This window comes from Anopheles bellator, chromosome 1 (genome assembly GCF_943735745.2).
Source record: "Anopheles bellator chromosome 1, idAnoBellAS_SP24_06.2, whole genome shotgun sequence".
Classification (NCBI taxonomy): domain Eukaryota; kingdom Metazoa; phylum Arthropoda; class Insecta; order Diptera; family Culicidae; genus Anopheles; species Anopheles bellator.
Genome location: NC_071285.1, coordinates 36571672 through 36598521, shown reverse-complemented (window position 1 = coordinate 36598521; position 26850 = coordinate 36571672). Strand labels below are relative to the sequence as shown.

The 26850-nt window shown below is 48.8% G+C and overlaps 2 protein-coding genes across 3 annotated transcripts; one reads left to right on the top strand and one right to left on the bottom strand.

The window, feature by feature from the left end:
* Positions 1-9718: 9718 nt before the first annotated feature.
* LOC131216128 (protein henna) lies at positions 9719-13468 on the top strand. Of its 2 annotated transcripts, none has more exons than XM_058210541.1 (4): positions 9719-9915; positions 11842-12148; positions 12213-12835; positions 12900-13468. In XM_058210541.1, the coding sequence occupies exons 1-4, from the start codon at positions 9886-9888 to the stop codon at positions 13284-13286; spliced, it is 1347 nt and encodes a 448-aa protein (XP_058066524.1). In that variant the 5' UTR covers positions 9719-9885; the 3' UTR covers positions 13287-13468. The 2 variants fall into 2 exon arrangements, with proteins under 2 accessions (XP_058066524.1, XP_058066525.1); XM_058210542.1 differs by lacking the exon at positions 9719-9915 and adding an exon at positions 10762-10881.
* A 497-nt stretch (positions 13469-13965) lies between these two features.
* LOC131216127 (circadian locomoter output cycles protein kaput) lies at positions 13966-25995 on the bottom strand. Its single transcript, XM_058210539.1, has 7 exons — positions 25885-25995; positions 18472-18989; positions 18084-18414; positions 17790-18006; positions 17410-17721; positions 16827-17296; positions 13966-16755 (listed from the first exon to the last, which is right to left on the bottom strand). Exons 2-7 carry the CDS (start codon positions 18630-18632, stop codon positions 15091-15093), a joined length of 3156 nt encoding a protein of 1051 aa, XP_058066522.1. The 5' UTR covers positions 18633-18989; positions 25885-25995; the 3' UTR covers positions 13966-15090.
* Positions 25996-26850: the final 855 nt, after the last annotated feature.

The window sequence follows — 26850 nt, the reverse complement described above, 5'->3', positions numbered from 1 at the left end:
CTCTCCAAAATTTTAGAACTTCTTAATCTATCTTACATAAAAACATGATTTATCAAACTTTTCTTCCTATTGAATACGTTTCGATTCGAACGAATGTATGTTTTAAAAATTTTAGAACTTCTTAATCTATCTTACATAAAAGACATGATTTATCAAATTTTTACTTCCTATTGAATACGTTTCGATTCGAACGAATGTATGTTTATTGTTCCTATTGTTTAAACAAAAGTCGTAAATTTTGCGAACCTATGAACAAAATGTAACAGGGCATTATAGTCACACAAACGGACTGCTCCAAAGTGCGGACATGTTTGCATAGCTTCGGACGACGTTTCATCGTTTCACTTTGAAGCAGACAGTTCAAAGAATTCGAGTCTGTTGGGCCCGCTTCAAGGCTACAGTAAAACCGCAACGGTGCATTATTGGCTTGTCTTATTTGCCGAAGGTAACTTCTGGTTGCTCTCTTCGGCCAGAAGGATACCGTCCAGGATCTGCAACCAGTTGCACGTAAAACGACAGCTATAGTTTGAAAATACCATCTGCCAGTAAATTGACCGACCAAATCCTCCGAAAGTGTCCTCCGCTTCCAGAGAGAGCTTATCGAACTCGTTGATATTTACTCGTCCCTTGGTACACCCCAACACACCGCTACGTGCCACATAAACTTCTGTTTGTTCTACCCCGAAAAGCACTTACCTTTGCCGAAGGGACCAACGGAAGGTGATAGCAACGCTCTGGTATGAAACCATTTTCTATTCCAGGGACAGTTGTCGATCATTTATCTACGCTGGACGGTCGCTGGAGGTTAACATTATTATGGAACCGCCCTAACCGAGCTCATCACGTGTACTCTCTGAAGTGGTAAGATTGGTACAAAGACGTCAACGATGCAACATCCATTCGGAAGTGCAAACATATCGCCAACGGACGGCAACAGCTCCTGGCTTGCCCACTAAGTTCACCTACCGATGCCAGCTCCATTCCTGGTATTTGGCGAAGTGCTTGAGCAGTTTGTAAATCGAAAACTGATACAAAATTAACCTATACATTCCTCCGAAAGCCACGAAGATTCCAGTTTCATCTGCATCCTTGACGTGAAGAGTTTCGCCGGACTGCCGGAAGTATCAGCTGGAATATTATGTTATCCAGTTTGATTTGGTTTGAGTGACCCTCGGCTGAGCTGAGACTTCAAGCGGCTGTTCTACAATGTGTAGTGAAACTTCAATTGCCTGCCAGTGCAATTAACTTCAAACGCAATCAAAGGATTTCTGGGCCGAAGCAAGCATATGGTCTATTGTTTATCGCTTAAGAAAACTCTTGTCGCCCGAGAAAGCACCATTCTTCAGCCCGTGGCCTGCACTCTGATGTTTTATGCTTTAAATTTTGCCTTCAACACAAACAATCCGAGTGTACGCGTGTACGAGAGGATTCCTTCCGAGAAATGACAGCCGCCATTTCGCCGATGGGGAAGTAAAATGCCAACTGACTCTGCCTTCCCGAAACCGCAGACTGTGAGATCAAATAAGGAACGTTGCCAAGTGTTGAACGAAAAAAAAATCGTACAGTCTTAAAGGGAATCCATAACCGTGGGGGCAAATAAAATGGAAAAGATAAGACGCGCTGTATGAATCCTCTGCTGCTATTTGCCATCCATAGAGCATTAGACGGAAAATGGCGTAATCACGAAAACTTCCCCTACTGGCACTAAGCTGTGTTTGACCTCTAATATTTGATGCAACAAGTCCGCGGGTCCAATTGAAGCACTTTAAGTACAACTTTTCCTCCAGTTTGGTTGGTACATGCGATTCTGGAACTTGCACAATTTATTTATTATTTTCAACGGGCGGATAGGGACTGTTTCACTCGTTCACGAATCGAATATCCCTCTAATGCATCTCTCGAAACTCCATTAGCAATAAATTGACGAACGTTGCAAAAAAGGCGATCAAAACCGCAACCGCCAAAAACGAAGTACCAATCTGAAAATGGAAATATGGTAAATCGTTTCATTTATTCTCGCAGCGTTATACGCCGCCTTCGGATAGCTCGCAAAAAAGGGGAATAACACGAATAGCTCGAGAGAGTACCAAATGAACTTGGTTCGTTCTTCATCGGCCGGTAATTGGCGATTGCAATCGCACATCAAAGGTTAGAAAGAAAGTTTTTCAATCTACGGCCAGCCCAGGAAACGAGGAGTGCAATTTTCCAACTGCCGTGAAAAAATGCAATCGTGAACACGTCGAAAGAATGCATCATGTCCGTGGCTCCCGAAAATGGCCACCCAGCCACCCGGAAGAAAAAGTGACACTGACACCGAAACCGCTATCGAATCCCGCAGGAAAAGTCTTCCTGGAAAGAGGACAATAAATTTAATTACCTCTAGCCCTTTGTATCGAGAGCTCTCTGTCTTGCGCCGGGCCGCAGAGAAAAAAAGCGAAAGTACCTTCACCCGGTCGGAATGGGGAGAAGAAACTGTCGCCAAGAAGGTCCTGCCGGTTAACCTGCTTACCGCACAGATAAAACAAACTTTGGTCCCAGGCTGTGGAGGCTCTCTCTCTCTCTCTCTCCGTCGACAGTTTCCGTTTGGCGAGGGAATCGGTCAAATGAGGTGGGCTTGGAATCGATTTCCAGCGATGTCACCGGTTCGGAAGCTATCGGAAACAGTTCGCGCCACCCATCAGCCAGTGGACACGGAAATTGAATCAATCGAACCGAAGCGCAAACGGAATTTCCACAATCTTGGCCTACCTTTCGACGTCCCAAAACATTCTCGACCCAATTAGGAAGTATCGTGCGCACACACGGAGGGTGTCAGGTATTTTCGCCGGCAAAACTCCGAAGCTAATCAGATGGGCGTGGAATTTCGTGCCACATTCAAGGTTGTGCGTTGATTGCGTGAAGCCGAGCCAACTACGAGCGCCACTTCCGGGAAAATCAGACATCACTCCATGGCGACTCCATGGCGACTCCCGGTTTTACTTTTCCGATAAGGACTCTGTTCCGAAGCAGGGAGGAGAGCAATCGCAGCGCACAGCACGTGAACGTGTACCCCTTTTCACGTGCTTCCGCGGGAAGGCGGCACCCAAGGAAGGTCCGGAAACGGGCACTGCTTCTGAAGACGCGCAAAAGCGAACCACGGTAGCCACGGTTTCGGGCCGGCGGCTATTCCGGTGCAAGAAAATTATAAATTCTTTCTCTAAATCAAATTCCCAGCCCCAGCCCAGGGTACCTCGCCCACCGCCCTCATCGCCGGCGGAATGCCGGAAGCGAGGGCCCGCGTTTCAAATTCACGGTTAATTTAAAAAGTTACACTGCGCCCGGGGAAACGTTAAGCGACCGTTACGCTCACGGCTCGACCTTCCCCCAGAGAACGCTTGGCGAGGAAACTGGAATTATGTTTGCGACTGGAACGGTGTGTGCCGTTTGATGATCCATTTTTACCGCTTAGCGTCGCCTTTTCGATGCCGCAATTCGCAGCCCGTAGGCTGCGAATCATCACTCGCAGGGCCAGCACCAGCCGTATATGAGCTTTATGATGAGCATTTCATAAACATCACCGAGGCAGAGAACGGCCCCGAACTGGCATCGAGCATCACAACGCACACACCGAGAGCACATTAAACGGTGGAAAACTTTTCCCATTTGCTGCGTTGATTACGCGACTCGCTTCGCGATGACCGGGCCTCAGGCGTAGCGACCCCGCGGGAAACGTTAATATAAAATGTAAAACCGGGCACAGTCCGTTCAACCCGTCCGGAGCGTGATGAGCGGTTCCCGCAAGCAACACGAGCTCCTTGGCCGCGTTTTTTTTTATCCTCTCTTACCACAATCCACTGACCTGAGGCAGACAGTGGCGAAGAATTAACGCACCACGGGCCACGGGTGCTGCGTCCAGGATAAGTACCCGCAAAGGATAATGAAAAAACGGCGACGCCAGAAAGTTCACTTTAATTAATGTTCAGCGCGAACAAGACCGGTTCCAGGATGCCGCGGGACGGACACAATCAACAGACCACGGCGCGTGGGTGTATGTGTTTATGGTGTGGTGCATGCTTTCAAACACCCACCGGCCGGCCCACATTTTCCAATGCAAAAAGCTTTCATACTGTCTCTCTCTCTCGCTCTCTCGACAGATTCCTTCATACACTTCTGAAAGTCGGCTACTTGAGCCGGGGGTTTTAGGGGATCCGGAACCCGAAACCCGTACACCGGCCTTTGGCGTGCCCTCTGGTGGAAAGGCTTCGGCTTCGGCCACCCTTTAGAATCTATTACTCCGTAAGGCAGCGGGAAAAAGGACCACAATTTACATGCAAACTTCGGCAAACTAGCCCAACTTTCGGCGCTTTCTTCGAGGACTTTTCCTTTTGTTTGCCGGCCGAGAGGTTTTATTTTTTTTCTCTCCCACTTCGTTTCGTCCTTTTCCGTGGCGTCCACTTTTGACATTGGCCGTACGAACCTGGCCGTCTGCCGTGGAGCCCCCGGCAACTCTTTCCAATGAAGGCGACCATCGTTTTTTTTTTTTTGCCTTCCCTTTCAGCTTTCCCAGATTTCGCGATGGCAGCGCGCGTGTTCCAAATTGAATTGGCTCACCAGGCGGTGGAGGGTTGGCAATAGTTTCCAACAGTTGGCCCAACATAGGGCATGCACCGAAAGGTAAACGCAATGGATAAAGTTTGCGCCAAAGTGCCTGCACCGGGTTGCCTTTCCGCTAGTTAGCGTCCTCCGGCGTCCTGGCGGCCGCGGCGAATGTAAAGTCCTCGAGGAGCGCTCCTCGCAAGAAATGTGACCCTTTTTACGCCGGAAAGCAGAAAAGGCGCGGCGTCGCTGGTGGTGGCAAACAGGACCACGTTCTGTCTGATTTATGGACAGGAAGGTTCATAAAAAGCCCTAAAACACCGTTTCACACGCTCGAACTGTAGCTAAATTTCCGGCTCTCGGCCGTAACTTCAAGGGGGGGTGCGGGAGGGCAGACTCGACGTGCAGGCGACAGCAGCCAAGCCGAAGGAGAATGCTCCTGACAGAAGTAAGTTGGTGTGTGTGTTTAAAGGACGATAATAGCATCCGTGCACCCGTTTTGGGGCCGCTAAGGATCGTTTAAAGTCTAACATTCCGTACCCAAAAGGTCCGCAGATGTTGCCCACTGTTGCTACTTTTCTGTGGTGGGTCAACAATATTCTTCGTAAGAAAAACAATAGCTTTGGATGTAAAATCTATAACCTTCATATGATTTTCGTGTTCCCGAAAGATAGTGACATTCGGACCGCCTTCCGGAACTGCGAACATTCGTCGGTTTTTTTAAAAGAAAGAATTGTTTTGACAGTTGCGCATCCTTCGCTCGGCTCAAGGACCATCTGCTGGTGCCAGCTTCAATAAGGTAAGGTTCCCCGGGTAGCTAATGACTAATGAAAAGGACTTACCGGACTCGCCCGACAAAAGCAGCAACAACAGCACGCTGGCACCGAGGAGCAGAGGAACTATCCTTAACGTCATGGTGTCTCGATTTCGGTTGCCTTCGCCGCTTCGCCCGGCATGAAGTTCGTGGCACGCAAACAGTTCACCGGCCCGCGGTCCGTTGATTCTTGTGAGTTTTGGCTTTTCGTCTCTCTTAACCTTTCACTTTTATCCGCCTCACGGGGCTCTCCCCACCAAACCGGCTCGGTTCCGGTTCGGTTGTTTGGCACTAAACTTGGAACCGATTTTTTTTTCTCCACAACACTTTTCCGCACTCACTCACCAACTGGTCGCGGCAGGAGGGACAAATAAATACGTAGCAAAGGAATCAGATATGAAGAAAGCCACGAGACAAGATTACCTCGCGGCCAAATCCTTTCCCGGCACCGAACGATGATGGATCGTTGGTCACGAATGCCGTACCGCAGCGTACTAAATATATGAAACTTTGGCCAACACCACCACACACACGGGCGCGTGCGGGAAGCGAAACACTCACGGAACACACTTACGCACACCGGGACACCGGGATTCGCCGGCTGACCGGAAGAACCGTAATTCACTATAGCTGTGTACCGAAGTGCGGGCCCAACTGTTGTTGGTATCAAACTTACGCTGCGCTAGAGCACATGCTCACTTGGATGGACTCGTCCGCTAGGCTCATCGCTACAAATGCCGTATAGACATCACATATCCTTAGCCGGACCGATAAATACGGTGCACCTGGGGTGCCTGGGGTCTTGAAAAATGGCCGCAATTGCGGCATGAAACGTTCGCCGGCCGAGCAGCACGAGGCACGGCAGAATATTCAATTTGGTAGCCCCCCCGGAGGATTCGTGGAACACGGAGCGGCAAGAGTAATTAAATGCTTCCAGAAATGTTATCATCCTTCATCCCACCCGGTAGATTGACTCCTGTTTGGGGGCCGAACCGGTGAAGCCAGGTGTGCCGTACTTCCCCGAAAAGCTTTTCCGAACCCTTTTTGGGGAAAATTTAATTTAAAAACATAAAAAGAGACCCTGGAGAGCAGCAGTCACCCGGAAATATTTGTTGCCAAAGATGATGCGGGATATTTGGTAATGAAGTTCGGAAATGGAGCCCTTTTTTCCGGAGGGGACCAAAACCGGGCGCATCCGTTTCCCCCGGCCGTTCAAGTGGATTCCGGTGAAAAACCGGACACAGAAATCCTTTACAAAAAACACACAATAGAATGTCATCGATCTAAGCAAACCGGCGAAGCGGATGCCCGAAGCATGGGCGAGCGGATCACACAAAAATGTAACACAAGGGGAGACAACACATTAAGCGAGCGCTTGCTTTGATCTTTGGCCCCGAAGGATGCTTAGGGCGCATCGGGCTAGGGCTTGGAGAGAGTTCGAAAAAAAGTATTTCGCAACATAGTGCCTCTATGTCTCTTTTTATCTTTCTCTCTCTCTCTCTCTGTCACCGATGTCCATTGTCAGGTATCCGATGGGTGCCGACTCGACTGGAAATCGATGAATGTTTGCCCGTTCCGTCGATGGGGCTCCCGTGGACAAGGACACCCTAAGACAGCAAGGTGTCTACCACTGTGTGCGTGTGTTTTGGCGTTTTCCCGACCCCCGTGCGGTGTTTTGACGGATGAATGTATCCGGTGCGGCGGTGGTCGCTCGGTCGCTGGAGAAAAATTCACTTCGGGCCCGAATCCGATCCCGGTTCGGTTCTTGGTTACAGCACACATCGGCCACAATGGCCACACGGAACGCGACCGGAAGGTGATCCTCCGGCGGGTGGCACCAATAACGGCGACCGGGGAGCAACAATACAATAGCCGCCGCAGAATATATTGCTTTATGCTGCGTTTTCTTTTGTTATCACCCGCTACTTCTTGACCTTCACATAAACGGAGCTATTGTCGTCCACTGAACGGCCATAAAGAGCACGGGCAAGATGCTTCTATCTCCTTTTCTTCCACTTCCGGTGCACTTTTTCCGCACATGTTCCAGCGCACATCGCAGCATCGTCCCCGAACCAAACTCCGAGTGGCACAAGCTGGCCATTGTATCGTTACCGATTGTCACAAAACACCGTTTCCGTTTGGGTTGCTAGTGGCGTGCGCCAAGCGACGGGAACACTTCCGTAACCGGCAGATGCGTCATCTCGCAACGGGCGACTAACGAAACTAACTAGCTGGAGCGAGAATTTTCCAGCACAAGACTTTTCCGGCACGGTTCGGTTCGGAACTTCGGCCAAAACCCGAACACGCGATTCACCCGGTTCATTCGGTTCGTGGTCCGAGTTCGTGGGGGTTCACGCAATGTCAACAAACAAAACGATGACGAGTGAATGAATGGATGGCGTGTGCAGCGAAATTGGACGAAAAGGCGGACATAAACCAACTTTTTAAAGTGAGAATTTTAGTTATATTTTCCCAAAAAAGGCCTAGGGTTAGCTATGACCAATCCAATTATTTAGCCTTCTGCGTTGCGTAGATTCCGAGAATTCATCTGTCACAGTCGAAAGAGTGATAAAATTGCACTTTTAAGCCAACTTTAATTGGCTATTCTAAAGCGATCGTTTGCATGGGTATTAAACGGTAAAGTATCCATAAATCCTTAGAAGGGTGATGGGTTCTTCTTCCATATGAAATAATCAAAAATTTACGCTTGACACTGCTTGCACATTTTTATTTATTATCAACTTTGATAAAGCAGCAAAAAAAATGCTTCGGATTGTTTCGCCTAAACTAGGCATTACAATTAAAACTAGGCGTCGTTATTTTCGTACAATTTTAATTGATTTAGGTAATTTCAAACTATTTTCAATCAGTTTTGCATCCGTCACGATCCGTTATTATTATAGGCTAGGGTTATTATAAGAAGATACTTCGTGATTGCATAAGGAGGCGCCTGGTCTCTATGTAGTTTATAAAATAGTCATATTACCTTTATGAACTTTATACCTTTTTTATTATTTAAGTAAAATAGGTTAAATGTTTATCTTGTATTCTAATAACCGAATGAATCCTTTACAAATAATAAGTATTTACCTGTATCAGGTGTTCAAGGATTTTGATCATGGAAAAACGATATCGCAATTGATCATGTACTTAATCCAGTAGATAATATCGGTTTGAGTTTGGATGGAGACTAATAGACTAATAGGCATCAAACTTTTAAATGATAGTTGGATACTTCGGATGGTAATAATTACTTGTTTAAAAATGTCCACAAATGCAATGGGCAAAACTTCTCGATCATTTCATATCTTTTTTTACACACATAAGGCATTCGTTTATTAATCAGAAATTCGATATTTGCTGACAATTATACATTAAGACACTTTGGAGTAATGAAGATTGCATACCTTAAAATAACAAAAAATGCTTATTTAATTGAACGCCTGTATTACACATAAAAAGTTCATTTTACTCAAAACAGATGCATAGAAAACAATAAAATTGAAAAAAATCATCGCATCGCAGATTCATCCTTAAACCAATTATGCCCATTTATCCTGCACGAATTCCCCACTGTGTGTCGGGCGCAATTATTGCGTTCAAACGTTTTGTTTTACGGTGGAAAATCCATTTGTCTCAATCGACTATAGACTCGACAATCGATCTTCAGCTAGAATTGTATCTGTATTTAACAATTGAACTTCATGCTTGACTCTTAAGTCTTAATTGTACCGCAACTCTCTAGCTACATGCTGACCTGTCCGAGCTCACCATGCTGAGCTCACCATGCTCAACCATATTCACGCAGTTAGCTCGTCGTACCATTCGTTTATGAGTTCGAAAACATTCCATTGGCCCATTTCTTCCTCTGCTGAGTTGTTGCTGGAAGAAGCTGAACGGTTCCGATGGTTCCAGCTCAACGTGCTTTATTGTTGTTGACGATCGCGCGGAATATTTTAAATGTAAAACGGTTGATAAGCGACTGAGAGAATCTCATAAATCGTCGATCGCTTAGTGTCCACCTACCGTCCGATTGATTTACATACACGTGTCTCGGTGTAGCCATGTTCAGGTCGCTGGAGAGCTAGAAACAGGACAGACCTGTTCGACCAAGCGGCCGCCCAACAGCATTTCGAATGCATCGTCCCCCACTTCGAATACTAACGCTGAGGTCTTATCTTGTTACTATCTGATGCAGCTCTGCAGCCCTACCGACCGTTATCGTCGCTAACCCTTTGCCTCGGCTGCTCCTTCCGTCCATTCGAACAACGCGATCATCCAACCGTGACCGGGTGGTGGGATCGAAAGTTCCACTCGGGTTTTTGGATCGATCCGCTTGGCTCCAGAGTTCAGTTCTACTTTTACTTTCGTGCGACACGGACATACCCCGGGCCGGGCATCCAGACTGTTTGGTGCATTCTTTGGTGTTGTGCTTGTGTTTGTTTTGTTACCGCATTTTTCTATTCGCCCTGGTCCGAAAGCAAAAGTGTACCAACATGTACCGTTTAAATCAGGCGCTTGAGAAGGTAAAGAGAACCGTTTACTAACCGTCGCGTAAGGTAGTGGCGTTAACATTTATCCGAAAGCAATACCTCATCTGGTGTGGTTCCTTACTTGTTGATCAAAGCCCAGTAAGCTCTCGAAACGTGACGTGTCGAGACAACAAAGAAACGGCAAACGCATAACAAAAACACTTCGTCATCGGATGCGACAGGAGTGACCTGGAAACACCAACAAGTTCCACATTCTTTGCCGCGTACCGTTTGCGTCGCAGGAACGGTCCAGGAATCAGTTACAACGGATTGAACGTTATCAGTGTTCGCAGCGTCACTCGCAACCGATCAACGATCACCGGTCGGTGTCTGTGGACCCTTCATCCTTTCTCCCACACACCACGCACCCTGTCACGTGCCCGCACCCAGGGTGTCTAATGCATACAAGCGATGGGTCATCACCGCAAAAACACATGAAATTAAAAATAACACTTTAAAGTTTGTAATCTAAAACTTGCCTAATCCGTTTTGTTTCGGTCGGATTGGAAGCGCCCCGCAGTGATAAGCCGACTCCGACAAGCAGTCCGACACGGCCCAAATCGGCCGTTGGCGCCCAATTAGTGTCAAAGGTGTCAACGAATCATAGGCTCTCTGTCTTTCGCTAGGCCGCGCTACTCACTCCTAGTGAGTACTGATAACCGGAGGCAGGTCAGCCCGATCGTCATTTGTCGTGGTTTGTGGCGTGTTGTGGTCAATAGCTTATCGCCCCGGGTGTCGGAGGCTGTGCCACCGATCGAACAACACACCTAAGCGCAGGCATCTCCCTTGGTCCCGATTGATTTAAATACTATCTGGGCAGCTGCCAGGCCCAACAGTACCAGCTCGGTGAACGTCTGAAACGCCGGTGTTTGCTCGAAGTCTCTCATTGAGCTAGTGTTTTGTGACATTTGTGCTGTAAACCGTGCGTCCACGATGCTGGCAAGGCAGGAATCGAAAGGGGTATGTGAACCGACAACGAGTATTCGAGCCGCTGTAAAAGTTATTGGACACTGGAAAGGTTTTTTTGCAACTGTAGCTGGGTTTGCCAATGTTTTTCGTTTGCTCAAATGTTGTCTTGTGTTGAGCTAAATCTGCGCATGTCGAAAACAGTGGCAACAACACATCAAGCTACGCCTTTTCTTTGCGAGTGACCTACTCAGTAATCGACCTCTCTAGTATCGCTACTCCATTATCGCTTGCACCACGCAATGATTGATCTTTTGCCCCGCTTCAACCGGATCAGTGATCTTGCGAAAGTCCACGTTCGGTTCCGCGTGCCACCACCGCCGAGGAAATCGGTTTGCAACGCAATTCTGCAGTCTCCGATGCCTTCGCCGACGACAGGTCGTCAGTCGTCGGTAGTGTGCGCAGTACAATCACCTCCCCGTCAATGTCAACAGTAGCGAAACCTTGTTAATGACTCATTGCAAACCGGTTTCCCATGTAGTCTCCGTTGCAGTAAACCCGAAGGCTATCCAAAAGCCTACGAACCTATTCTTCTGTTCCACAAGAACCCCCGATCGTCGGATCCGAATGAAAATCAGGGACAGCCCAGAGATACCGAACACGAGAGACGCCCCTAGACGCTAGAGAACGCGAGGTGGGCAATCATTGGCAGTTGTTTCATCATTCCCTTACTATTCACTGCAACGCAAACAAAGCCCTCTGGACGGAGATGAAAATAAAGTTGCGGAAACACCGTCGGACATCGGACTGTCTGTGCTGCCCCAAGCGGCATTCGCTTCCTGCCTGTCTCTCGTTCTGTTTCCGCGACACGGGGAAAATCCGAACCGACTGCGTCGCCGTCGTCGACTTATAAAAATGAACCACTCGCACCGTGTTGCGTTCAGTTCCTTAGAAGATCCTCGCTTGTCACGATCGCGCCTCTGTAATAAATTAACTTTCCCATCCTTTCGATAGCCCACCCTCAAGGAAGGCGGCTCGTACATTATGGAGGGACACGAGTCGGCAGAGGCCAAGAACGTGTGCATCATCTTCTCGCCGGAGCAAGAGGAGGCCGGCGCTCTGGCGAAAATGCTGAAGATTTTTGACGATCACCGCGTGAACCTGCTGCACATCGAGTCCCGCTCGTCGACCCGTGGTCCGGGCTACGAGTTCATGGTGGAGTGTGACGGAAAAGCAGGGACGCTCAGTGCGGCCATTGAAACGATTCGCGAGCACAGCAACTACTTCAACATCATCTCACGGGATTACAAGGACAATGAAGGTAACAGAGAGAACGAGGGCGAGGGTCTTTCATTTACTTATCTCCAAGCCTTTCATCTCCACAGCAACCGTTCCGTGGTTCCCACGGCGTATCCGCGATCTTGATCGGTTCGCCAATCAGATCCTTTCGTACGGTGCCGAACTCGACTCCGACCATCCCGGGTTCACCGATCCGACGTACCGTGAGCGGCGCAAGTACTTTGCCGACATTGCGTTCAATTACAAGCACGGCCAACCGTTGCCGCACGTCGACTACACCGAGGCCGAGACCGACACCTGGCGTACCGTTTTCCGCCAGCTGACGAAGCTCTACCCGACGAACGCCTGCCGTGAACACAACCACGTGTTCCCGTTGCTGATCGAAAACTGTGGCTACCGCGAGGACAACATCCCGCAGCTGGAGGACGTTTCGAACTTCCTGAAGGACTGCACCGGCTTCACTTTGCGACCGGTGGCCGGCTTGCTTTCGTCGCGTGACTTCCTCGCCGGGCTGGCGTTCCGTGTGTTTCACTCGACCCAATACATCCGCCATCCGAGTAAACCCCTGTACACTCCGGAACCGGACGTGTGCCACGAACTGCTCGGCCACGCACCCCTCTTTGCCGATCCGTCGTTCGCGCAGTTCTCGCAGGAGATTGGCCTCGCGTCTCTCGGCGCCCCGGATGAGTTCGTCGAGAAGCTCGCCACGGTAAGCTATCCCGGGCTCGATTCGACAGGAAACCGACTCTCTCATGATCCATTCCATTCCGCAGTGCTTTTGGTTCACGGTCGAGTATGGGATGTGCCGTCAGAATGGCGCCCTCAAGGCGTACGGAGCTGGGCTGCTGTCCTCCTTCGGCGAACTCCAGTACTGCCTCACCGATAAGCCCGAGCTGCGGGAGTTCGATCCGGCAAAGACGTGCGAACAAAAGTACCCGATCACCGAGTACCAACCGGTGTACTTCGTGTCCGACAGCTTCGAAGATGCGATCCAGAAGATGATCAACTACGCCAACACGATCCCCCGTCCGTTCGGTGTCCGGTACGATCCGTACACGCAGAGCATCGAGATCCTCGACTCGGTGCCCCAGATCAGCAACCTGATGCGCAACATCCACAACGAGTTCGAGGTGCTTCAAAACGCGTTCAAGAAGCTGTAGGGCAAAAGCCTGCGAACAAACGGGGAGTTTAGCTAAGATTAAGGATCTTTGTTGTTATTCTACCTATGGTAATGCTATTTTGAGTTGTTTCTTTTTTATACCAACTTTTAAATCAATTAATCACTAAGCGAACGGAAAGTGCCAAATAAATGTCGTTTTCATACAGTGTACAGCAAACAATACAAAAACCTTTGGCCATCTTCCTTATTGCCATAAACGACCGTTTGATAACCGGACGCTATCAGCACCAAACTGCGACGCCATCTCACCAAAAACCGGAGTAAACACGGAGCGCGAAAGAAGCAGCTCGAAACCTACTTTCGTGCGGTTCAAGCTACAATCGACCGGCCGGTGGCGTCACTGCACGGCCAATTGGCAGTGTGGTCAAGCGTAACTTCCCGGCAACAAGGTCAACCCGGCGTTGATAACGATGGTTGAATTTTATTTTATTATTAGCCTTTTCAGTCTTTTTTCTGACAAAAGATGGTTTTTGGGATGGTCGTAATCGAACGATCGTTACCTAGACGTATTGAAGGTATTGATTGCAGGCTCGAGTGTCTCATTCAAGTGTGTAGGGTGTATCACCAAATGACCCTCTGTTTGTTTTGGCGAATTTTGTTTGCAGGGGGCGCGGTTCATCAAACAGTTGTGCTTGGCGCGTGAAAGTGATCGTGTAAAGCATAATAATAACCCTTAACGCTGAAGGAACATTCTGAAGACCCATATTCCGTTATTATTTTGTGTATCATTTGAAGCGTTTTGTCGCTTTCTAGCGTAAAATGTACCGAAGCTTGCATGGCGATTACCAGTTGATTGCATATCATGCTTGTACAAGATTTGAAGTATACTAATGCGTTATAAGCCGATCGTTTCACTGAAAAAATGGCCGACCCATGTTCCAAGCCTCCAAAAATTATAATTTGCTTGAGCGAATAGCCAACTAGCTCAAAGATTACATTTCAATCCAATTCGGCAATTCAAAGCAATGGAAAACACTGACTAAAGATGAGTAACAGCTCTTGATCGATGATCGACCCAAACTAATTATCAAGACGAAGGAATAATAAAAGTTTGTCAAGAAACCCAATTATTTCACTACATTTTCATTGAATTGACAAAACCGACGGCTGGTTCTTGGTATTTTCTTTCTACTTTCTTTGCAGTGCACAGTCAACCTGAGCGAACGTTCCTTTTTCTCCTTCATTTATTTCTCTCTTCCAATAAGTTCGCGGTGAGTGTAGCACTTTCTTCGACTTTCTTCCCTCGCTCGACATTTCACCGCACGAAACTAATGGATTGTAAATGTTTCTATAACTCGATTTCATCGATCGGTTGTTTTGTAAAGTTTTGCGGAATGCTATTTCCTAATTTCCTACCACATTTTATGGCTATTCTAGTGTTTAGCTCGTACATCGCTTAGAAACCTACCGCTTATTCGCTACAATGCCTCATCACACGTTCGTCTTTTCTTTGTATTTGTTTCATTTCTTAGGTTAAAATTTAAGCCACAAATACTTCTTCGTCTGGTTCCAGTTTGTTTCTCTACGCTGCTTCTAACACTAATGCTACAATAAGGTCAGTGGTGTATACGTAAATCATATTGATCGTTTCAATCGCTCACTATACACAATATTATTTTAGAAAAATATCCTTCTTTGGTGGATGGACAACTTGAAACCACTTCGGTACAATGGTGTTGTAAAAGCTTGATATTTTACAGTATCGATCTGACCGGCCCTAGCACTCGGACCCGCAGTAAGCTCGATTTTAAAGCTCGATCGTTGTGTTCTGCTATTCTTCACGCTCACAACTCGCTCGTTTGTGAAGGGCAGGTGTGTGATCCGGCGTCGGAACTGCCGGTAGCTCCTTGCTGTTGCTGCTGTTGCTGCTGCTGCAGCTGATGGTGGGATTGTTGTGACGGAGGGTGTGTCTGCTGTTGGTTTTGCTGTTGCTCCATGCCGGAAGCGAAAAGGTTTTGCGCCTGTTCCGGTGCCATTTGATACTGTAACAGGCCCATGCCGCTGCCACCCGGTGCTCCCGATCCATCCGGTGCACCGATCTGCATTAGTTGCTGCTGCCGTTGGTTCTGAACTGAAGAGGCGGGTGTTGTGGAAGTCGATGAGGCGCTTGACCCATGGTGGTGGTGGTGGTGTTGCTGCTGCTGTTGCTGCTGCTGTTGCTGCTGTTGCTGCTGCTGTTGCTGCTGTTGCTGCTGCTGCTGCTGCAGATGATGAAGCGGGACCGGTGTCAACTGCATGTACGAAACCATCTCGCTAGCCTCAGACAGTTTTCCCTGGCCCGTGTCGGTAAAGTTAAGCTGCTCTGGATCTGGATGCAGAATCGGTTTCTGGTCCGGTAAGCACATCTGCTGTTGCTGTGGATCTTGCTGAGCATGGTGAGCCTGCGATTGCACCGACGACGACCCGGATGACGATGGATGGTAGTGGTGGTGTCGATGATGGAAGGCGGCCCCATGGCCCGCCTGGTGGTGCTGCAGAAACGGTGCTCCGGTGGTCGGGCACCGTTCTGGTGGAATCACAGCCGGGCCCCCATTTCCACCGGTGGCCGGAAAGGGAAGGGACACGATCGAGGGCAACAGACCGTAACGTGCCATTAGGAGCTGCTCCTGCACTCGCCGCAGCTCTTCCTGCTGCTGCAATATAAGATGCTGCAACTCCTCGTGCTTCCGCTGCAACTGATCTTGCACCTGGTTTTGGGTAGGCGTTAGAACGACGCCCCCCGCGCCGCTGACCGCCGGATGGTGCACCACCGGGTAGCCACCGTGTGGGGAGATCGACGAGTTGGGCGAGAGTACCGCCGGGGCCGTATCCGTGAAGGCCGGTACCGGTTGCACCGGAATGGCCGTCAAATACTGCTGCGGTTCGATGAACCCAGTCGCTCCGATGATCTGCGTCACCGGAGGGGTCAGGATCGTGGCCGCCGCCGTAGCTTGGTGTAGCTGTTGCTGCACCGTTTGCTGCTGTTGCTGCTGTGGCGTCGTTTGCTGTGGCTGCGAAGTTGGCGGAAGGTGGGACTGTTGCTGACCGTGGCCGTGACTTTGGTGCGGCTGCTGTGACGCCGTCAGCTTTTGGCCGTACATTTCCGGCTCGGGGGGGATACTTTGCACCATGAGCGTTGGCTGAGACTGGGAGGCGTGATGTTGGTGCAACTGTTGCTGCTGATGGGTTTGCAGCTGCTGGTGCAGCGAACGGTGTTGCTGCTGTTGCTGTTGCAGCTGCTGCTGCAACTGATTTTGCTGCAGATGAAGTTGGTGATGCTGTTGCGATGTTTGGAAATGTTGTTGGTCGAGCTGCATTTGCTGTTGCTGTAGAGATTGCTGTTGCTGTTGCTGTTGCTGTTGCTGCTGCTGTTGCTGCTGGAGCAAAAAGTGAGATGCTGTCTGTCGGTCTTGTTGACTGCTCTGTGATGAAACCTTCGTAGAGCACGTGCTGGTCCGCATGCGGGAGCGCTAAAATGAACGTGAGAGGATATCAGTTGAATCGTTTCGTTTCGTTCGGCGGACCCATCTGCAAAACTAACCGAATGTTGCGTAACAAGCGATTGCCGGCTGGTGTGGGACTCGGTGGAAATGGACGTAGCCGAGTCGGAGCCGGGTCCGTGGTAGGTGTTGTACCGGTGGCGGCCTCGGCTCGACAAGCCCGTTGGTGAAACGCCGGGCGTAGGAGCCACCCGTGACGTCCGCGAGCTTTTCGAGCTCCACGGCGATGTGGCCAGCAGGCTTTGGGAGGACGATTGCTGGAACTTGCGCTCCACACCGTGCACACTGACACTGTCTGCGTCCTCGGAGAACTTGCCGTCGCCGGCCGTCTGCGTGCGCATCTGCTTCATCACGTCCGCGTAGCTAACGACCCGATGCGTACAGACGACAAACTCTGGCTTCGAGTTCCACTGGTGGTACGTGATATAGAAACGCGTCTGGAGCCAGATCCACTGTTGGCCTTTGGTCAGGAAGCGATAGTAACACGAAGTTCCCTCACCTTTTTGCATCACTACGGCACGCGGGGAAAACCCCCAAAAAACCAACGGAAGAAAAGGAACGGATTTAAATCATCGAGAGCACCCAGCGGGGAGATCACAAGAGTAGAAGAATTGTAGCGCTTACATGCTTCATGACAAGCCACCACCTTTTCCAGATCGTCAAAATGATAATAGTCATACCCTGAGGTTCCCAGCACCTCAAATGGCAGGTAGCCGATGATCGGTGGGGCTCGGTGATCTAGGAACAGGAACTTCCATTCGAGGCTGTGGCGCGACGTGAACTCGCTTTTCGTATTGTCCACGATTGACATTTCGCGGATCAGCTGCGGTGTCTGCAGCCGACCCGTACCGACGAACACGAGTCGCGAATCGGCGTCGCTCGTGTACCCGCTGAACCGAGAGGTCGTCATTAGGGACTCCGTGTCCACGTCGCTACCTACGAAAGATGTGAACACCAGGATCGTGTGATTGGTTCGGTTCAGTCCTTTGGACACGAATACTCACGGAAGTAGCCCGTAAACTGGACATGCTCATACGACACATCGGCCCGATAGTCGACCGTTCCCCGCTTGATGTAGCACGAAAACGTCACCTGATTCTCGCGACTGATGCCCGTCTGTAGGGGATCCACTATCGTGGTCGGATTGAGCAGTATGTGGTACAGATCGTTCTGATCGTCTTCGTACACCATATCGTAGACGGTCATATTCAGCAGGTCACTCTGGAATGGAACAACGGAGAACTCTTGTTCCTTTGGTACGATAGGTGAGCCCACCCCACCTAGGACAACAAACTCACCGGCAAATGCCCCAGCAGCGAGGTAATACTTTCGGACGCGTAGAATACTCTTCCGGTCGAGGAGAACACGATGATGAACCCATCCAGCGCCTCCAGGATCAGGTGCGTGAACTCTTCGTTCGACAGAAAAGACGGCTTCCAGTCGGTCTGTATCTCGTGGACCCGCGAGCGGACTGCAATCTCGTTATGGCTCTTCAGAAATGCGATCGTCGACTTCAGGACTGTGGACTTATCCATCTTGCGGCTGTTGGAGGACACCATTGAGCTAAGCTCGTTGACCAGCAGGTTGAACTGATCGCGGCGCTTCTTTTCGCTGAGGTTGCGAGATTTTCTAAAACAAACAAACGTTCCGTTAGTAAAGGCGAATCAACATTCCGCAGCAACTTACCGTTTGGTGTCATCTTTATCATCCCCATCCTCGTCCATAGCCGAGTACGAATCGGCGTTGTGATGGTGGTGATGGTGATGATCGATATCGATCGAACCGCCGAAGCTGTCCACGTCGTCGAAGAGGTTGCCCCGCGAGGGGTTGTGCTTTAGTTCTTCCATTTTGAAGCCGTACCTAGGGGCAACTCGTTCTAAAATAAAGCTTGCTCCAATCTGTTGTAACACCACTAGAATTGGGCCGAAGAGTTCCAGTCGCGATCGTACCGATAACTGTTTGTTTTCTCTTAAATGTACTCAATGCGGATGACATGAACTTTACAATGCAACACACAAAATAAAGAGTCGTTTAACTCTTTTTTCTCTCTTTTTATCTGCAGTTTTCACTTTCGGTTTAAGTTATGCTTGTAAATAGATGTAGTAAAATAGATAGTTTCAACTGTAGACTACTAGGTCCTCCAAAACTGAAGGCCATGCTTAGCACAGATCAATCCTTCACTTCCTCTTCGTTGCTTAAGGTCTCTAGGGTCAGAAAGGGAAGAATATAAAACATAGAATCAGTATAGAAGAGAATGTAGAATCTCTAACAGGAAAATTTGAGGGTTTGAGGGTACCCTGACCCCCATTACATATTCATCACGCCGTTTCTCTTATAAAATAAAGAATATAAAGAAATACACTTCATTGTTTGCAATTTTTGCAGCTAACAGAGGCCCCACAAGACAACAACGCAATAGTCATTGCTCACTACCCCTTGAGCTTCAGCAGTTGCATATGAACAACAATAACAATACACAAACTATTGATAAGCGCCACAATAGAAGGCGTCTCGCGCATGCCGCAATGGATTCCAAGAAGATTGTGCGCCGCTATCGACGCGACGACGACACAGGGGCATGTGGTAAATGGCAATAGAAAAAATAGTAACAGAACAGAGTCACATCGTGGCCACGATACGCCGATTTACTACCGACGTTTGCTTGTGGTGATGGGTAGTGTGTGCGGTGGCCACGTACAAACATGCGCCAAACTGTAAGTAAACAACGACTGTCCCTCAAAATGCGCACAGTACCGGGCGGTAAGTGTGTTATTAAATGCGAATAGTTGTTGATGCAATGGCTACATACACCGCTGAGGGCACGCGTTGCACTCGATGCAGTGCAGCGCGTTATGCAACCGCGAGTGCCACGATGCCACTACACACAGTAATCCAGTAGTGGTAAGGGTTATATCGATGCAACTCATATTTACGTGTGAATGAGGTTCTCTCGTGCACGTACATGATCTCCCATCGCGCATGACAAGCGCAGAGTGATCACTAACGCCAGTATTAGCTCATCGGGTCACAAACCCGATTTCCGGAATGCAAGATGGTCTCCTTGAACCGTTATCACGCCATTAGCTAGTCGCACCGGTCAAATTACCGCCCGTACACAACAACGAACCCATTGCTTTCGTCAGTTGAATGCACGGTTCAACTTTTTCCCGCAAACATCCGATTGATGTTAAAAACGCGTTGCCGCGCTACCGAAGAAAATGAATGAATGATGAGTTCGGGTCGTGTTCAAGGGTCGTTAAACTATTTTCTAGGTTATTCGTGAAGTTCTTGATGGTATTTGTTAACGAACCCAACAGGAGTCCCTTTAAATTTAAAATTATTATGAACAACTAGTGGAAATTTGACGTAGCGAAACGAAACCCGGCAAATTCCTCTGCTTAATTTCAGTAATATACGCCATTGCGCTCAAATATTGTGGTGGTTCATAACTTTAAGATTATCGTCTTCGAGTACTTGTGCCTTGTGGATTTTCAAAAAGTATGAAAATTTTCTTGAATTTTCTTGAACGATGATTTTCTTGAAGAATGATCACTTTTTCCGTAAGTTACCGTGGCCTTTTGAGTGAAAACCTTCTCGAAAAATTAATAATTGGCAACATTCATGTCATAAATACATCCCCAAACCATAACTTCCGTGTTGTACTCATCTGAACGTTGAATTGGCAAGGTTATAAGATAAATGTTCACCACTTTATAACTGTAGTCCAATCTTACTAGCGACTCATTGGTCCATAGAAGTTTTTCAACAATCAACGAGAAATTTAAACATGCTTATGACTACGCTAACACTAATTTACATAATACATAATTTACCGCATAAAAGTAAGTTTAAGCCACTATCATCATCGAATGTTGCGGCCATCGAATGAAAACCATCTACAGTTGTAATTCCGCTTAATCGTTGTTTTACAGCAGTCTATGTTTATAAATTGCAGATAAATTGATCGCTTGTATTTACCATAGGATTATACCGGTGTGTGCATTCTAACACCAGATCAAATTCAAAAACACCCGGTCCGTCAGGGCGCTGCATAATTACGAGCAGGTTTGACTGTTTTATGTAAAATCAAGTGGGAGAAGAGACCACAAAGAGGTGCACGGAAGAGCAAAACAAAAAAGCGAATGCAGGCATTCGATGTGATTCATGAACAATCGTTACTTTACATACGCTCCTGCATCGCCATTGCATCGAAGGGTCGGGACAAAATTGCATCATTCATGTCCCAGAAGACGAGTAGCTTCCTTCTGCTTCCTAAATATTGACTCAAGCACCGTTTAGCATACATAAAAATATTCCGCTTCTACACATTGTTAGAACTAGTCGGTTTTAATTAAATCTGTTGAAGGTTGCGAGCAACAGAGCCGGCAGGCTGCGGAAGAAGCGACATCATGGTTCAGGATATTTTATTCATCCGTCTCATCAGCAGGCATCCACATCAATCAATCAACTACAGCGGATCAATACTAAACGAAAGAGCGTGGGTATTGTTTTGTCTGGGAAACCGACTCAGGACGGTTCCAGCATAAAAAGAACTCGCTGGTGGCTGGTGGCCAACGATTGTAAAGTCTAATTTGGTCATGCGTCATCTTCGTCCGACAAGAAATCGAGAAGTTTTGCGACGCTACAACTAGTCTAGACGATGTACGCAGGTATGGAGTAAACAAGAGTCCGTGAGTATGCTAACGTCTTCCAGTATCATTTTATCCAACACTGCCTTGGCAAACGGAATATCATATATTTTAGAAAATATATATTGTTACATCAGCGTTAGGTCATTGTAAATTACCAAGAATAATGGTGAATAGCTTGAACTTGCTCACGACCGATGCCCTTTATAAGTGATCAATTAGTATTCACTGAAAAGGGCGGTGGGAACAAATTGGCCACATACGTAACCTTATCAATCGGACGCTGTACCCCCTGGCTATATCCTTAGTCTCTTTGGCCAATGTCGAACCTGTGCCCTTCAATGTCCGAATATTTGCAACGTGAACGTGCACTCGGTCGCTCTTGAAAGTCTTCCCTGGAAACCCTCTCCAGGACCAAGTCAATATGAAAACAAAGCGAAAAGTAGAACGGAAAGTGTATGGGTATGGGTTATGCATACTTTCCGACTGACCAAACAAACAACACAAAATACTATTTGAGTGTTACGCGCCGTTTGCGTGCCGTTTTTTGCATCACGTGACCTTTTTGTGATCATTCGCTACAAACTGAACTAACATTCGCCTAACTTAGCATTCGTCTAACTTAGCACCAGGAAGAGACAGGAACCGAAAGAAGATTGAAGACTAGAAAGAAAGAGTATTGAACTGTATTGCATCTAGGGTGGAGAGGGAAGGAATTTAGAAGAAGAGTTATTAAAAAAAATCCCGTTATTTTTTGCTCCCAGTGTATAGTTTCATTCTTTTTGTTACGACGATTCACAATTCACAATTAAGTCAAGTACTAAAGTGCGGATTCTCCAGCCTGGAACTAAACGGGTGCTTCACATCGCTGATTTCGCACTTTAGCTGAGAACTTCGTATTGGTACACATTTCAAGCTAATTTTCCGGCCTCCTACGATGCGGCAAACGGGTTATAAAACTGGGGGGGAAAACAATGTACAGCAGGCCACCTTTCATCTATACTTTTTTCACTCAGCCCGTTCGGCGAACTTCCGTTGCCTAGGCAACCAACAAGCCACCCTTCGACACGAATCGGTGAATGGTTCTTCACAAAACCCTTCTTTTTACTCGTTTTCTTTTCCCTTTTGAATGATTTTTTCCGGAAAACACGTCCACCTACAAGGTACCAACGCAGCGCTCCTCGGAAAGCAGGTTTTATTTACTGGTTCCATTTCCTGGATACACCGGAGAACAATCCTCCCTGCCTAGAGTGGCCGTTACTACGAATACAACCACCGCAAGCGAGCGGGAGATTGTTGGAGTTGGAAAATACCGCATCGCTGCCAGGGAAAACCGTTTCTGCTGGTAACTTTCCGCAAAGAAACCGCCGTCGGAAGCACACGAACACAGACACAATGTGTCAAAGCGCACTTTTGTTTCCGTTTCCGCCTGCACGGTCTCCTGTTGCTTCACGGAGCGCTACCTGTGGTAGTCTTGCTTGGCTTGGCTGTCAGATCCACAACCACACCAACCAACACCATTGTTACGTACTTAGCTCTGCACGGAAAATCGGGGTTTCACCTTCCGTCCTTGCCCAGTCCGTTTATCCACCTTTTTTTTCACGTCGACCACGCCGATTTGATTAGATATGCCCGATGTCGTAACCAGTCGTCGTTGTACAGTGGCTCGCCATATGCATATTCCTCGCAGGACGCTTCGCAAAACAGTGGTTGATTTTCACAATGGCAAATTCGGTAACAGCCGGTATCGGCCGGTTCCACGTCACAATTACCTCGTCTCGTGGACGTTAACTTAATTAAAACACAAGCCGGCCAGAGTGGGCCGTTCTTCGGCAAGGCTCTGCCCCGATGTAGTGCATACATTTGGGAAAGGAACTAAACTCGGAGTACAACAACACTCGAAACGGTTACCGTACAGATAATGGATTTAGTCGAACACGCCATACGGAAGAATCGCACTGGCCACTAGCCTGATTGCTGTGGCACTTCTGCCCTCATGGATGGTCGTTATTTAAAACCTTTGTTACTCGCTCGACTCTCAAGTCACTTGTACGACAGAAAACCAATTTCGATCACGCACTGCACTGGCCACTCAAGGCAGGACTATCCGGCGGAACATCCTGCCCGTGCTGAGACGCGCACACGTCCTCGCTTCAACGTGAAGTACCTGACTGCCGGATGGCATCGGGGAACGGTGCCGCAGCCATCATGGAAAATCCACTTGCTGACCGATCGAAACTTGCTGCACACTTCAGCGGACGAGGCACACATAAACACACACCAATGTCGATTCGTTTCTCCGATTACGCCATGCCTTGGTTCCCGTTTTCCATTGCGAACAATTGGCAACAACCACAACCATATGCTGATAGTGTTGCCGGTGGAAATTATTGGACAGCACACATACACAGTATGAGGAAAACTCCACGTCCTCGCCGGAGATTCTGTTGCAACCAGTTGCATTCGTCCACATTCAGTGCACATGCGTCCACGGCGTCTCGGTTTTTCCGACGGCTCACAAGACACTCAAACGCACACCACCTGGCACCGGGCAGACAATCGGCGAGCTACTAACTGTTGCCCGCAAGGACCTGGCATTCTCCCTGGCAACGGTTCGGGAACAACGTCCACAAGCGTCCTTCTCTACTGCTCCCCACGCACACTGGTGTGATTGTTACCCTAAACGGATCTCTATCCGGCCGGTTGCCGGTGATGTAATTTGGATCTCTCCTCTCCTGGCCGCTGCCAGGAAAAGCGGAAAACAAAGAACCAGAAAAAGGTACGCGTCTCACCAAAAAAAAACTGGTGCCCCGGAACGCGCTGCCAGGAAGCGTTGCGGCACTTGTAAGGGTTTCGTGTTTCGCAGGCAACCCACCGAAACCCGATTGATAAAAATACGAAACCGGAAAGCGGGCGGCCTGCGACGCCATCGGCAAGCAGGGAGAACAGAATTACATAAACCCACTTTTGGCGCTATTTAATAGCCGTACGCATAGATTGTATTTTAAGCACATTATACGAGCGGCGTAGAAAAACGACCGCCCAGCTTAGCCTTGGGATACGCAACAAGTGGATACCCGGACGGCGTAAGAAAGAGGAGTGTTCCAGGATCGAGTACAAGAAACGGAAGTTAGAGAGAGTGAGAGCGAAAAGTGGTGCCAAGTCCTTGGCTTCCTCGTTCGAACTCTCGTTTCTCCGTTCACGCTCTTTGATCCAATTAGAAAAGAAAGCAAATTCAGTCCTATTCTTCGTCGCGCATACACGCAGAACCACATTCACATTCGCCAGGTAATCGGCCAAAGGGCCAGCGGTGCACTTCATCGAGTGCATTCACAATTCTGCCGCCATTCTCGGGCCATTTTTGCCTGATAAGCACATTTCCGCACGCAACCCACCGGTGGCGCTTCCTTTTGTGGTCGTCGTGAGGGGGGCCCAACGTGTTTGACGGTCACTACCACAAACCCACCAGGCGCCTCCGTCGGGTTCAAGTTTAATTGGCGCCCGATCGAGTGGTAGTTGTTTTGCCAGTTTTTTTTTCGATTTAATACTGCATACGTATTAAACGTGTTCTAAACTCGGCTTCAACTCTTTAAGGCTTTTTATGACACATAGTTTTTTAAGCCAATAAAAAAAGCTCCAAAGAAAGGAAAAGGAATCGCTACTCCACTGTATCGGCACATGGCATGGCGGCCTGGTGGCGCCACCGTCGGTGTGCATCGTTGCACATTTTTCACATCCCGAACGCGTCACACGATTTTATTAAACCTCGCGTACGTACGTAAGGGCACGGTAAACGTACTGACGTACTGACTGCTCGAGGAGCCCAGGGCTTCATTCATCAACCACACTTGGCACATAAGCGAACAATCAACAACAGCACACACGAGCGCGATCCCCGCGCGCCCGCACCCGACGCAACCGCATGAACCGATCGAATGTCACCCCGCGCACCCCCGGCCGCACTGTACCGTTTGATGACTGAATTGAAGTTCTTTATCGCTCGCCCGCTTCCGTGACTTTCTAAAGTGCATTACAGCGCCACCCGCGCGGCATGAAGTCGATTGAAAAAATAAATACAACTGCACCCGGCAGGTGCAGCAAGGCCGCGCGAGAGGTACGCACGCGGCTGGGGACCAGTGGAGCTAGGGGACGCACCGCACACGTGTGCCGCGCGCGCGGACAAAGCGCCAATCATTCCCGGCCGGAGGAGATTACGTTGTCGCTGCCGCTAATCCACACCGGAGAGATGATCGCCCCTGTTGCTGATGTTGACGTACGATGATTTACGTTTACTTGACTGGGCCACACGAGCGGTGGGCCAATTTAGCGAAGAAATTGTCTTATCATGCCGAGGCACACGTGTCTGCCAATCCTATCACTGTCAAGCGGCGCTCCAGCAGTTCCACAAGGCTTACGAGCATATAAGAGGACATTTCACTTTTTTACCCACCAATGCACTGCACTCGGATGCTACTGCTGCGATTACGGCAACCCATTGAGGCAGAAAATAAAATTCTAGCTCGCTGCCACACGCGAATTGGCCTTCTGTACGCGCCAAAGTTCTCCGATGCACTGCCAAAGAAATTCACACCGAGGAACTCACTGCAGGCGGCTCTCGCGGTGAGCGTCCCCGACGCTCACGATGGGGCGCGATGGATGCACAAACACGGTCGCAACCACATCAAGTTACAGCGGCCGCCAACTTGGCGTAACGTTCTTTGGGGTAATGAAGACATTATTTCACTGGCTCAAAACGGATCCTTAGGGATACTTTGTAATGAGCTGGTAGCCAATAATTTGCAGAGATCACCGGGCCAAGTATAGTTTGTATTATTGGACTAGATTATAGTGTGAACGAACCATCTTTGGCTCAATCCGATCAAAAGGATACATCGAAATAAACGGTGCAAAATAGGCTAGAGAGCTGCGTTCCTCTGGAGCACCACCTCATCGACTATTCAAATGACATAAGCGATTCGTATCAGCGAACATTGCATAACGCTAAATAACTTTTCCGCAGGCACATCAACGGAAGTGGCGCGAAAAACGGGCGCTACTCTCGTGTAGCGCCGCGCGCTGCACACGAGCCAACGCCACGGCACGTTCACATAGCAGTTCGTCAGCCTCGTCAGAACTGCGTTTCGCGGGTCCGTTTGCGGGCAAAGAAAAAACGTTGCCGCCCCGGGAGTCGCCTTCTTATCAGTTGGCTCCGGTAGACTGCGGCGGCTCGTGTAAGTTTGTTTTGTTCACCGATGAGCAGCCTGGGCCGCCGGAGACGCAGCTTCACCCCCCAGGCGGCGAGTACCACCACTCGAATATCGCGACAATTCTCGAGTTGCACTCGGCAGTGATTAGGTTGCATAACTACCACTACCACCGCCACCAGGCGTTGCGTCAACAATTCTATGTGAAAAAA

What these genes read in the sequence shown, in the direction of transcription:
- LOC131216128 (XM_058210541.1), top strand. Translation starts at nt 9,886, where the DNA reads ATGTACCGTTTAAATCAGGCGCTTGAGAAG. An exon ending in TAAATCAGGCGCTTGAGAAG is followed by an intron (nt 9,916 to 11,841) that starts GTAAAGAGAACC and finishes TCCTTTCGATAG; the next exon opens with CCCACCCTCAAGGAAGGCGG. An exon ending in TCGTCGAGAAGCTCGCCACG is followed by an intron (nt 12,836 to 12,899) that starts GTAAGCTATCCC and finishes TCCATTCCGCAG; the next exon opens with TGCTTTTGGTTCACGGTCGA.
- LOC131216127 (XM_058210539.1), bottom strand. Translation starts at nt 18,632, where the DNA reads ATGGAAGAACTAAAGCACAACCCCTCGCGGGGCAACCTCTTCGACGAC. An exon ending in CCAGTTTACGGGCTACTTCC is followed by an intron (nt 17,722 to 17,789) that starts GTGAGTATTCGT and finishes CATCTTTCGTAG; the next exon opens with GTAGCGACGTGGACACGGAG. An exon ending in GGTGGCTTGTCATGAAGCAT is followed by an intron (nt 17,297 to 17,409) that starts GTAAGCGCTACA and finishes CGCGTGCCGTAG; the next exon opens with TGATGCAAAAAGGTGAGGGA.